Source organism: Pan troglodytes, chromosome 5 (genome assembly GCF_028858775.2).
Source record: "Pan troglodytes isolate AG18354 chromosome 5, NHGRI_mPanTro3-v2.0_pri, whole genome shotgun sequence".
Classification (NCBI taxonomy): Eukaryota; Metazoa; Chordata; class Mammalia; order Primates; family Hominidae; genus Pan; species Pan troglodytes.
This window is the reverse complement of record NC_072403.2, coordinates 124,615,145-124,628,596: the sequence shown is the minus strand read 5'-3', so window position 1 is coordinate 124,628,596 and position 13,452 is coordinate 124,615,145. Positions and strand designations below refer to the sequence as shown.

The window sequence follows — 13,452 nt, the reverse complement described above, 5'->3', positions numbered from 1 at the left end:
ACTGAGTGTCAACTTGATTGCATTGAAGGATGCAGAGTATTGTTGTTGGGTGTGTCTGTGAGGGTGTTGCCAAAGGAGATTAACATTTGAGTCAGTATTCTCAGGGAGGCAGACCCACCCTCAATCTGGGTGGGTGCAATCTAATCAGCTGCCAGGGCAACCAGAATAAAGGCAGGCGGAAGAACATGGAAAGATTAGACTGGCCTAGGGTCCTAGCCTACATCTTTCTTCCATGCTGGATGCTTCTACCCTCAAACATCAGACGCTAAGTTCTTAAGTTTGGAGGCTCAGACTGGCTTCCTTGCTCCTCAGATTGCAGACGGCCTATTGTGGGACCTTGTGATCATGTGAATTAATACTCCTTAATAAACTCCCCTTTATATATACATCTATCCAAATAGTTGTGTCCCTCTAGATAACCCTGACTAATACATTAGGTGTCAATGCTGGTTGGGCATCTTTATTAGGCAGTCTAGCTTTAACCTAATTCATGCAGGTCAAGAAATTACATTGGTTATTTCTCATTGGTTAGAAACAATTATCTCAAGGCCAAAGGAATAGAATATAAGAGGATTTCTTTTAGAAAGTATGTTAGCAGCTATAATAACCCAATTGTATACTCAAGCTTTTGCTTTGAGAGTCAGAAGAGTAAGACCAAAGATGACATTGTACAATTCCAGGAAGCACCACTCACATCATAGTCTAGGTAAATGATGTCCCTTGGAGTTGTTCACTGTGCTACCTGTATGGATCCATACAGAGGCCCAGCTCTGTTGGGCATTTTAAATGACAACTTCAACAGCAACCCTGTAGTCTACCCGAATTTGTCTCTTGGGAATACCAAGTTGGGCTTGACCTAGAGTATTTTTTTCCTGTTCCTTGGCCAAGCATATGTGATCTGTGACTTGTTTTATTTATTCTTGTTTAGCAGTTTCTAGCCTTAATTGGTATCTTCTCTAGCCTACATTCTCACTTGTCACTCCCCTGCCTGTTACCTTAGCTCTACGCCTGTAAACTCAAAGTAGCTTTAAATTTTGCTTCCTGATTGATTTTGCTACCCAGCTACCTTCCCCATCAAAAGATGCTTTCCCAATTACACTTTGGCAATGTAACACATTTAGAGATGGTTAAGCTTTAGCCAGCTAGAGGAGTTGTGAGATCTGAATATCAGAGCAGATGCTCTACAGAATTGGACTGAAAGAATGGAAGACTGCATCAGGAAGCTCTTATGGTCTCATAGCTCTCAAATTCTCTTGTAGTAATGTGTAGTATCTAGCAGGAGTGGCCAACAGTCTCTGATAATCCAGATATTTGTTATTAATTCAAAATACGGACCGGGAGCATTGTCATCACCTGGAAGGTAACAGAAATGTAGAATCTCAGGACTCACCGAGAACTCCTGAACCAGAATCTGCATTTTAACACAATCTGTGTTTTAACAAGATTTGTATTTTAACAGGTGATTTGTATGTACAATGAGGTTTGAAAAGCACTGATTGAGAGACCAGACTGGATGAGAACAGACATGGAGTCAGAAGAGAGAGATAAAATATTCACCCACGAAAAGATCCCCAACTCAAGACTAAATCAGCAGAGCAGTGACATTAAAGGAGCAACTCTGTCAAATACAAGCTCTCCACGAGGAAAGGTAGTGTTGAGGAGCAATTGGTGAATCTTCCCTGAACAATGAAAATACATGGTAGGACTTTGATTTCTGAATTTATTGTGTAAATATTTATACTTCTTAAAAATATTTTTTTTGAAAATACATAGGTCAGCATGCTCCCAAAGTAGAATACAGTCCTAGTGAATGATTTCTCCTGTGTATTCTAGAAGTTGAAGAACAAAAGCCTGAAGCTTAGTCTGCAATTGATTGTCTCATGTGCCTCTAACAAGAAATGGAAGAGACATTTTTCCACTTTACTTCTATGAAACTACTACCTCTCTAGAAACATTTTTAGACTGCAACCTATTAAAGGATATATAAAGAAATAAAGCAGCTGGACCTATAGGTTTTGGTGGAAAACTAATTAAATTTGAACTAATTTCCTACAAAACTTTTTTCTGCATGAGAAAAACTATTGCAATGCTTTGAAACTTAGTTAAAAATTATTAGTTCAAAAATTTATATGTATTTAGTAGGGCTTATAAAGTTTCCATTAAGGGTGCAGCTATTTTGGTATGTTTAACAAAAAGAAATAATATTGCATGGAAAGTATGGGGTCTGGAGGATTGTAAAAAATACTACATGGCAATGGCAAACTCCAACTCCTCCTATGTGTGTTACACACAAAAAAGCAGATCTGAGAAGCTCTCAAACCAAATAAACCAAACTTCCTTTCAAGCACAACTAAACCAATTCCAGAATAATAGACTGTGTTGGGAGGGTTGGCAACCAAATAGGAAATAGGAACAAAGGAGGGGCATTAGGGATCACTTCAAGTGACCATAAATCAAAGCAGCTCCGACCGGAGAAATGACTTTAAAGTAAAGCCAGTGAGGAAAGCCAATAACAGATCTACCAAAAAGGCTCTTGTATATTTTTCATCCTTCCCTTTCAAGAAAAAATAATGACTAATATAATTTTGTTTAAAATCACAGTAATTTTACTTATTTTAATTTAAAGTATCTTATGAAATTTTATCCTTGCTACAGATATAAATCTGCAAACAGTCACAAAAAATTCACTGGTGCTGTATTAGAAGGAAGTCTTTTCCTTGGCTGAGGTCAGTGGTAGAGGATGTGCAAAGGTCTTATAGATAATTAATGTTACTCTAACACAAATCCAGAGGTCAGAAAATCACTCATTAATTTCACCATATACTAGTTGAAGCTGAAAGTGCTTTCTTCTTTAATGTATCTACCGTCTTTGAAAAGCTCTTCAACAAATGCCAATCCTGAGAATAAAGAAAACTTCAACACGTATCACAGCCCTGCCAAGAATGCTTGTGGGATGCTGTTTTGATCATTTCTCCGCCTTTTAAGTGGAATCCAAAGGAAGATTTTCAAACAAAGAATCTTGTTTTGAAGGTTTTATTCTCTAATGCAAAAACCAAAACAAGAATCCCAGACAACACTCCCCGATTCTTGAAATGCACATTTAAATGCACATAATGGGTCTACCCTAATGAAAAATTCTTACAAAAGGAAGCTAAATGGCCTGGTGAATTCTAAATCCTGGCATTTTGGTTATGAGGACTTTCTGCTGAAGACAAGGAAATTGGTGAGAGAAGTTAATTACTGAAGGAAATACCAGGGCAAGTGTCAGGGAATGCCATGGTCATAAACAAACATACACGTTACAATTATTACTTATCTCATTAGTATGACTATATATTTTGCTAATTACTTGGAAAATATAAATTAAATTAAATTATTAAAATAAAAGAAACTAAATAAAAATTAAAGTAAATGTAATAAAGTGAATTTTCAACTATCCAACTACACAACATTGCAAATATGATACATAGCTTGACACAGACTGTACATGCTATATTGTATTTGATATTTTCACTTGACATTGCCAGTAAATTTTCTACTTCTGTCAATTCTTACAATTATTATTTTAATAGGTATATAATATTCCATTTTGTTGTTAAAAAACGATGTGCTAAATAATTTCCTATAAGAGTACTATTTGCTTTCCATTATAACTAATGCCATCAATAATACAATCATATTTATAGCTTATAGCTTTTTTGCTTTTTCAGAATTATTTTCCTAGTATGAATGTCTCAATCTTGAATTTCTGCACCAAAGGATTTATTTATGATTCTTGTTACAAATGTCCATGCTGCTTTTCTAAAAATGTTTAGTAATTATACTTCAACTGAAAATTAATAAGGGCAGAGTCCTGCAAGAATCTTTTCAACAAAGATTATACTCACCCTAAACAATTTGACTACTTTCTTATATACAAACTATATCATTTTCTTTAACTTAGATTGAGTTTGTTTTTAATTTTCTAGAAAGACTAAATTTTTTCATATATTTTTAGAAATTATACAAATAAACAGTAAATTAAAAAATATTATTGAAGTTATGATTATTGTATACATAGAACCATGTATTTTTGTTTTAAATTGTTTGTTCATATTCTCAGTTCATTTGTACAATTATATTGGATTTTACTTCTAATCTGAATTAATTATATTGTGGTGTTTATCCACCATCTGTAATATTAAATGAGAGTTTTTTTCTTTATCTTTAGGAAAGGTTTCATTGCATTGTAAATTTATAAAAAGAATTGTTACTTGTCTTTATTTGGAAAATGTAAAATTTATGTATTCTAATCTGCTAATATAAAGAATGCCTTTAAATTTATAAGTAATAACAAAGAAAAGATTGTATTCTTCTGCATTGCAAAACATAAAATTGAAAGGCAAATAAAAAAGTAGAATATTCACATGAAATTGCTTGATAAAGCATTAATATCCTTTCTATATCAAATTCTGGCACAAATTGAAACTGAAAACCTTAAAACCACAGTAGATAGCAGAACAAAGGAAAATAATCTTCAAAAGATAAATTAACTCAAGCTAACAAGTGGAATTATCTTCATTTGTATCAATAATCAAAATGCAAATTTTAGGCAGGTAGATATCATCGGTTGCCTACCCACAACTTGGATGTGACATAGTTGTAAGTCCTCCCTTTTTCCATTTCTCTTCTCTCCTCCCCTTGCCTTCAGCCTCACTGTGCCAGAGACGAGAGGACACCAGTGGCCAGAACCAGAAGGCAGGACAAACAGACTAGTTATGTAGCCTCTCCACTCCTGACATGTGAAAACCAACATACATAACACCTTGTAAAATGCAAACAGCAATCGGGGGAAGAGGAAAGAAAAATATGGCAGAAAAATAGGGAAGCTCCAAGATGGAGAGTCTGTATTGGATAGACAGCAAGCTTTGTGACTGAACTAGATCAACAACAGCTTAACTGTTCTGAGTCTCCAGATTAAGTTTAGTTTTCCTAGGTCTCAGAAAAAAAAAAAGTTTTGTTTTTTTTTTGGTCAAAAAATCAAGCAGTTACAAGTATAAAGCAGGGTTATAGCACTCATATCTATGTGGCACTGTCAGGTTACAGTCAATACATATATAAGGTTTGCAAAGATTTTATTTTTTATTTTGCATAATCACTACAGTCAAGGCGTAATGAAATGGGAACTCCCATACACTGCTGGTGAGTGAAATATGGTCACCACAATGCTACAGGTACCCCAGGTTCTCTAATGGGTTCCTTGGCCTCGACTTCCTTACGAAAATACTTCCTATTTCAAGTTTGCCACCTTCTCACAATAGCCAACTCATCTTCCCCCAATAGGATTGCCCGTGAGCATCTCTCCCCTATCAGCAGTTCAGTCCCTAACCCCTTCAGCCCCCGAGACAGTGAACGCTCCTGTTTCACCCCTAAGTCCTTTCTTTATTTTTCTGCCCTCTTCGAATCATTGGCAGTGAGACCATCCATTCTCTTCATGGAAGTCCCACATCCCTATATTCGGAAGGTGGACTTTTCCTAGGCTTCCACCAGGACGAGCTACCCTAATACAATACCCAACATTTTCTTTGAAGCAATGACACTTTGGTTAATTCACCATTCTTAAGTCCTCCCAAAGACAGTAGGTAGGTACTGTCTTTATCAGTATAACTAATGAGATCCCTCCAGTGAGATAGTTTCCCTCCAAAAGGCAAAATCATATCTTTATTCCAGAAAATCAAACTTCTAACTTTTAATGATCAATCCATTCTTCTCCGATTATAAAAGTTCAGTCTCTCTCAGACAACCCATGACATTTGACTTCCATGAGAAATAATGAAAATAACTTCCACTTATTTTGAATGCTCATTTTATAACAGGCAGAATGTTAGCCATTTTTAAAATATATTTTCACATTTCACTAGGAGAATTGAACTTTGGATTAAACTCATACTATGTCAACTTCATCAAAGAGTAAATGACTCATTTAAATTTCACAATACAAACTTGTAAGGCTTTGAGATATGTAATTATCTGTGTTATACAGATGAAGAAACTGAGGTTCAGAAGGATTCCAAAAGTTAACAATCATTGCCCAACTGGTAAGTGGCCCAGTCAGAATTCAGCTGATCTGATTGCAAAGCCAGCTCTCCTTCCTGTCTGTGACAAGGCAGTCTTTACAAGAAAGATTGTGTCTTGGTACCTTGCCTGGTGATGACTCCTTCGAGGGAAATCTGTCATGTTTCTGGAATTTTTATTAGTGAATGATATTAATTCAATTATCAGGACTGTCAAAGCAAGGGAAGTTCCAGATGATACCCTTACTGTAGCAGGAGAAGCTGCATAAAATCTTTCACTGGAGGATTCCCACTTAAAACTCAATAAATAATTTTGCTGACAGTGGTGTTGATTCCAACCTAAAATGCAATGTTTACAGTTTTTCCATTGTTGAAAATAGATCTCCTTTCAGTATCTGAGTATATAAAATATACTCAGTCTTTTCTAGAGTCTATTTCTGTTTGATAGACAACTTCTTTTTGGTAAACATAATTTCTGCTTGAAATTAGATATTTTGCTTTGCCCTAGTCTTCATGAATGCTTAAAATATTCCATGAGCAACAAAACAAACAATCCTAAATAAATAATGCACTGCAATGCTTTCAAGGACACTGGATTTTAATCAGCTGTTTGTTTGTTTGTTGCTCTGCTTGCTGTTTGGAGGACAGCCCAATACAAACAAGGGTTAATGTAAAACCTTCAATTTATTGTAAAAGGAGCTTTCTTACTTGGGTCTGGATAACAACATATCTGGCCTGCAAAACAAATCACTCAACTGTCTCAGATATTTCGGAATGAATGCTTATCCACTAATTGGCTTCAGCTGTTTTTTCTCTTCATTATCTGAACTGAGAAAACAGCTGTTTTCGGCAAATGGTTAAGCCGTAAGTCACATGGTTAGTGATTTATGCACTTAAACGTGCTAATGGATGCCTTGTAGAGCATGGTTTTGTTTATTTGATTGTTACAGGCATAGTTAATGAATCCTGACTTTGTTTAAACACATAGCAAACCCAGTCTCATGAACCAGCTCTTAATTTGGCAAGTTCACTTTCTTTTTTTTTAGCTTATTGAAATTTGTTTGGTTTTACCTCTAGAGAATAACAAGAAAACTGGGAGAAATTAAGGATTTATATTTTCATGAGAACTGCTGTGCTTACAAGTGAGTGAAGAGTCAGTTGTCATAGAACAGAATATAAGTGGGAACAAGGGGGAAAGAAACTATTGTCTTTTGAATTATTTGAAATAATCATACTTCTGGTGCTATTTTCCTTCGAGCAAGCCCATTAATCTCAAGAGAACTGGCATTCTGTTATATTTGATTAAGAAATTAATTGACACATGTTTAAATGAAATCTTTGAAGTTATTGAAAGAGGTATTTTCTTACTAGTTTGATTGGAACAGGTCAATAACAAATGTGGATGCTTCTTTGTAATTAAAAAGTTTTGTCATTCTATTAATAATAATAATGATATATTTGTGTAGATTCCACCACCTATAATTACATTCAGAGTAGACATGAAGTTAAAACAATGAGCAAAATAGCAAAAAACCTGAGATTTTACCTTCAAAATATAGTATTTTCAATTAGGGTTGATCTTAGACTGAGAGGTGACAGTGTGCCGGCAGTCCTCACAGCCCTCGCTCGCTCTCGGCGCCTCCTCTGCCTGGGCTCCCACTTTGGCGGCACTTGAAGAGCCCTTCAGCCCGCCGCTGCACTGTGGGAGCCCCTTTCTGGGCTGGCCAAGGCCGGAGTCGGCTCCCTCAGCTTGTGAGGAGGTGTGGAGGGAGAGGCGCGGGCGGTGCTTGCCCGCCAGCGCGAGTTCCGGGCCAGCGCGAGTTCCGGGCCAGCGCGAGTTCCGGGCCAGCGCGAGTTCCTGGCCAGCGCGAGTTCCGGGCCAGCGCGAGTTCCGGGCCAGCGCGAGTTCCGGGCCAGCGCGAGTTCCGGGCCAGCGCGAGTTCCGGGCCAGCGCGAGTTCCGGGTGCGCGTGGGCTGGGCGGACCCCGCACTCGGAGCGGCCGGCGGGGCCCCACCGCCCTGGGCAGTGAGGGGCGTAGCACCTGGGCCAGCAGCTGCTGTGCTCAATTTCTCGCGGGGCCTTAGCTGCCTTCCCGCGGGGCAGGGCTCGGGACCTGCAGCCCGCCATGCCTGAGCCTCCTCCCGCTCCGTGGGCTCCTGTGCGGCCCGAGCCTCCCCGACGAGCGCTGCCCCCTTCTCCATGGCGCCCAGTCCCATGGACCACCCAAGGGCTGAGGAGTGCAGGCGCATGGCGCGGGACTGGCAGGCAGCTCCACTTGCAGCCCCCGTGCGGGATCCACTGGGTGAAGCCAGCTGGGCTCCTGAGTCTGGTGGGGACGTGGAGAACCTTTATGTCTAACTCAGGGATTGTAAATACACCAATCGGCACTCTGTATCTAGCTCAAGGTTTGTAAACACACCAATCAGCACCCTGTGTCTAGCTCAGGGTTTGTGAATGCACCAGTTGACAGTCTGTATCTAGCTACTCTAGTGGGGACGTGGAAAGCCTTTGTGTCCACACTCTGTATCCGGTGGGGACGTGGAGAATCTTTGTGTCTAGCTCGGGGGTTGTAAAGGCACCGATCAGCGCCCTGTCAAAACACACCACTCGGCTCTACCAATCAGCAGGTTGTGGATGGGGCCAGATAAGAGAATAAAAGCAGGCTGCTGGAGCCAGCAGTGGCAGCCGGCTCGGGTCCCCTTCCACACCGTGGAAGCTTTGTTCTTTCGCTCTTTGCAAAAAATCTTGCTAATGTTCACTCTTTGGGTCCACACTGTCTTTATGAGCTGTAACACTCACCGCGAAGGTCTGCAGCTTCACTCCGGAAGCCAGTGAGACCACGAGCCCCAGAAGAACGAACAACTCCAGACACGCCGCTTTAAGAGCTGTAACACTCGCCGGGAAGGTCTGCAGCTTCACTCCTGAGCCAGCGAGACCACGAACCCACCAGAAGGAAGAAACTCCGAACACATCTGAACATCAGAAGGAAAAAACTCCGGACACGCTGCCTTTAAGAACTGTAACACTCACCGCGAGGGTCCGTGGCTTCATTCTTGAAGTCAGTGAGACCAAGAACCCACCAATTCCGGACACAATACTAGTACATGAAATGATAGGCTTTTCATGGACTTTGAATATGGGTCATTTTAGCTTCCTCAAGTAACCTATTCTAGCCTTTAATCCTTAATGTCAGAAAGTTATTATTTTACCTAACAAAATTCATTTGATTTTTGACCAATTTAACTTTCATAGATTATAACAAGTTACTATTTGACAGAGCATTAGAACTCCAGTAACCAAGTTCTCTGATTTTACAGATAAGGAAACAAAGCTTCAGAGAGGTTAAGTGTATTCCTGACCACATAAAAGAAGGCAAATTCAGACGTATGATTTGCAAAAGTTTTTTTTTATTTCTATGAGTTGTGTCTTCACTTTGTTAACTATTTTATTTGCTGTGCAGAAATGTTTTAATTCGATGCAATCCCATTTGTTTTTGCTTTTGTTGCCTGTACTTTTGGAGTCATAGCTGAAAAATCATTACCTATACCAATATTGTATAGCTTTTCTCCTGTGTTTTCTACTAGTAGTTTTGCAGCTTCAGGTCTTATATTTAAATCTTTGATGCATCTTGAATTGATTTTTATGTATGGTATGAGAAAGGATCCAATTTCATTCTGCTGCGTATAGATATCATTTTCTCAACACTGCTTATTGAAGAAGCTGTCCTTTCCCCATTGTGTGTTCTTGGCGCCTTTATCAAATATTATTTGACTGTAATATAAATGTGTGGGTTTATTTCTGGATTTCTAATGCTATTCCCTTGGTCAACGTGTTTGTTTTTATGCCAGGACCATGATTTTTTATTACAATAGCTTTTTAATATATTTTGAAATCAGTAAGTGTGATGCCTCTGGCTTTGTTCTTTTTGCTCAAGATTGTTTCAGTTATTTGAGGTATTTTATGGCTCCATATAAATTTAATAATTTGTTTTCTATTCCTGTAAAAAGTGACATTGGAATTTTGGTAAGAATTGCATTGAATCTACAAATTGCTTCAGGTTGTATGGACATTTTAAAAATATTAAATGTTTCAATCCATGAACATAACCTATCTTTCCATTTGTTTATTCTTCAATATATTTTAATAAAATATATTATGTTTACAATTATTATACAATAAAATACGTTTTTAGAATACAACTATTTTTAAAATTTATGTCAGGGTATTCTTTCAGTTTCTAGCACAAAATAGGCACCTAATCAAAACCCATAATAATAACAATGGGAAAAATAAAAACAAAATGTATATGTTAAAATAAACACACAGGAATGTTTAGAAATATTTTGAGAATGATAAGAAGTAGCCATGCCAGGTATTACATATAGTATAAAGTTACCAAAATTAAATTTATAATAGTATAAAAATAAGCAAAAACTCTGTGATAAAAATAGTTCAGAACAAATTTAAATGTATCAGAAATTTAGCAGGTAATACAATATGTTACTGAGGGAAAAATAGATTGGTCAATAAAATATTTGAGATGAACTGATTTTTCCTGGAAAATAGCTAAGTTGAATATCTAGTTCTCTCTTTATATTAAAATAAATTCCAGATGGATTAAATATATAAAGTAAAAATAAAAATATCAAATTCCTTTAATAAAAAGTAAAAGATCACTTCATAGCATGAATATGGGAAGAGTGTATATATGGCATATATTCAAAGAAACCATACAAGATAAGATCAATAAATTTAAATATATAAAACTAAAGACATTTTCTTAAAAAATATAAACAGAGGTAAAGGAAGAACTACAAACAGATGAGAATACTTACATTACATAAAAGGATAAAATTTCTTAAATATACAAAGAGTTCTTAAAAATCAGCAACACTATGTCCCACACGCAAAAAACAACCTAATGATGAAAGGGTTTGAAGAGATTGTTCCAGGAAAGGAAATAAAAAGCAGAATTTAAACAAATGTAAAATATTATTCCTAATAAGAGAAATAGAAATTAAAACAAGGTGCTGTTTTCACTTACGAGATTAGAAAAAATCCAAAAGTTTAATAAAATGCTATGTCAGGGAGAAAGTAGAGAACAGGCAACCTCATACACTAATGATATGAATATAAACTAGCCAGATCACGTAGTAGAAATGTTTGACAATATCTATCACATAGTAGAAATGTTTGACAATATCTATCAAAATGTAAAATGCCACTCACTTCTAAGAAAATGTGTCTTGCAGACAGAGCTGCATGTGTATTAAAGCATGTGGAATAATATTTATTTCAGCATTCCTTATACTGGCAAAAAGATTAAAAACAATTGCATTGTCCATCAAAAGGAGACTGATTAAATAAATTATAGTAAATTCATACATTTGTAGCCATTTTTAAAATGTTCATTGACATAGATTCATCCCTGAGTTTGATAGTAAGTTTAAAAAGCACAATGTGAATAGCATGCATCACACCATTGGGGTGTAGACGCTTAATAATACATAAATGCTGTAAGCGTATGCTTATATATTGGTAGAATACTCTGGGATGATACATAAAAACAGCAATTTCCATTTTTTAAAAAAAGAATGGGATTGAAGTGAGAGTGGCATTTATTTCTCATTAGATTGTCTCCTGGTATGTTTAAAATTTTGAGTCATCTTTATGGATAAGCTATTCAAAAATAATAAAAATAAATGTAAGCAATGAAACATACTTGTTAAGTGATTTTTAAGATTCTGTGACTTAGACCAGACACGGTGGCTCACGCCTATAATCCCAGCACTTTGGGAGGCCGAGGTGGGCAGATCACCTGAGGTCAGGCGTTCGAGACCAGCCTGACAAACACGGAGAAACCTCGTCTCTACTAAAACTACAAAACTAGCCGGGTGTGGTGGCACATGCCTGTAATCCCAGCTACTAGGTAGGCTGAGGGAGGAGAATCGCTTGAACCTGGGAGGTGGAGGTTGCGGTGAGCCAAGATTGTGCCATTGCACCACTCCAGCCTGGGCAACAAGAGTGAAACTCCGTCTAAAAAAAAAAAAGATTCTGTGACTTAAATGGGTGTGGAAATAAGGATTACATTTGCTCATTCTGGTAATCACTTTAATACAAACACATCAACTAATTTTTATGGGACATATTATTTGTTGCCTTCTGCCAAATCCATCCACCTGTAATTTTTAACTTTTTCAAACTTCAGGCTCATTCCATTCCAATGGGATGATACAAATTCCTAGCAGTGCCTAGGAGTATATCAGGAGCCCAATTTTGATCAGTGGGAAGGTTCTGAAACGTATTGCTCTCCCAAACTTCAGTATCCACTCAGTCTAGGTCCAATCCATGTGTCTACACATATCATACACTAGCCTATACCCTTAGCCAAACAATTTTTTATAACTATAAATCTGTTATAGTATAGATATATACTATGGAATAGCAGACATGTATAGAATATTTAGTATCTAGTTTTATGTATGTAATATAAAATAAGATGATAAATATATTTATGCATATTTTTTTCCTGCTTCTTCTGTGGGGCTTAAAGTCTTGCCTTGGAAGATAATCCTAATTAGACAATAAACCCCAGCTGCAGATCCTACCAGAAAGATTAGACATTACTCCCCAGAATTTGCTCCCAAACATTGTTTAAAGGACAATTAAAAACCTAAAATTATTCAACACGTTGCTCCCACTGACTCACTTGAATGTGTGTTCTCCACTCCAGGATTCTGTGATCAAGTTAAACACCACTGTTTTTTTGATAAGTCATTTCATTACTTTATGTATTATTAAAAGATTAAGTTATATATGTAAATATGACAGTGGATATTTTTATCACATTGATGATAAGATACATCCCTATTTCATAGATGAAATACAATGTGATGAAAGCACTAGAATAAAGATAACTTTGGAAAAGATTCCACTCTCCTAGGAAACTACCACAAGTGACATTATATAACCAAACAGACAATTTGAACCCCACTATTTGACTATATTATGTCAATATTTCTAAAGAAATCTAGTGTGAAGAAATAGGAAAGATATAGATAAATACTTTTTTGAGGCATTGACACAGCGTTAGTCATACAGAGGTTCAAACAGATGCTTGTAAATTGAACTGAAAATTCACTATTTTATATACATAAAATAAATTTATAAAGTCAATAAATTAAAGGAAAAAATACTAATTAAGCTTAAGCAAAACACATGTAAAAATCTGGCAATGTATCTCAGGATTCTCTTTGTAAAATACTTCAATCTTGAAAAGAAATGGACCAAAACTATTATTAAGGATTTAGGAAAAATCTCTCAAATAAACACGAGGGATTTTATTTTGATAGTTGGTTTATAAAATGAAATTCATCCACTGAAAAAATGGAAAGTCAT

General features: G+C 36.8%; 1 protein-coding gene across 2 annotated transcripts in view; it reads right to left on the bottom strand.

The window, feature by feature from the left end:
- The window catches only part of LOC134810350 (uncharacterized), a 180,137-nt gene extending 169,926 nt beyond the window's left edge, over positions 1 to 10,211 (bottom strand). For both annotated transcript variants that reach the window (XM_063813361.1, XM_063813359.1), the window contains exon 1: positions 7,600 to 10,211. In XM_063813361.1, the coding sequence (XP_063669431.1) occupies positions 7,618 to 8,181 (564 nt within the window). In that variant the 5' untranslated portion in view covers positions 8,182 to 10,211 and the 3' untranslated portion in view covers positions 7,600 to 7,617. The remainder of the gene's footprint in view (positions 1 to 7,599) is intronic.
- Positions 10,212 to 13,452: the final 3,241 nt, after the last annotated feature.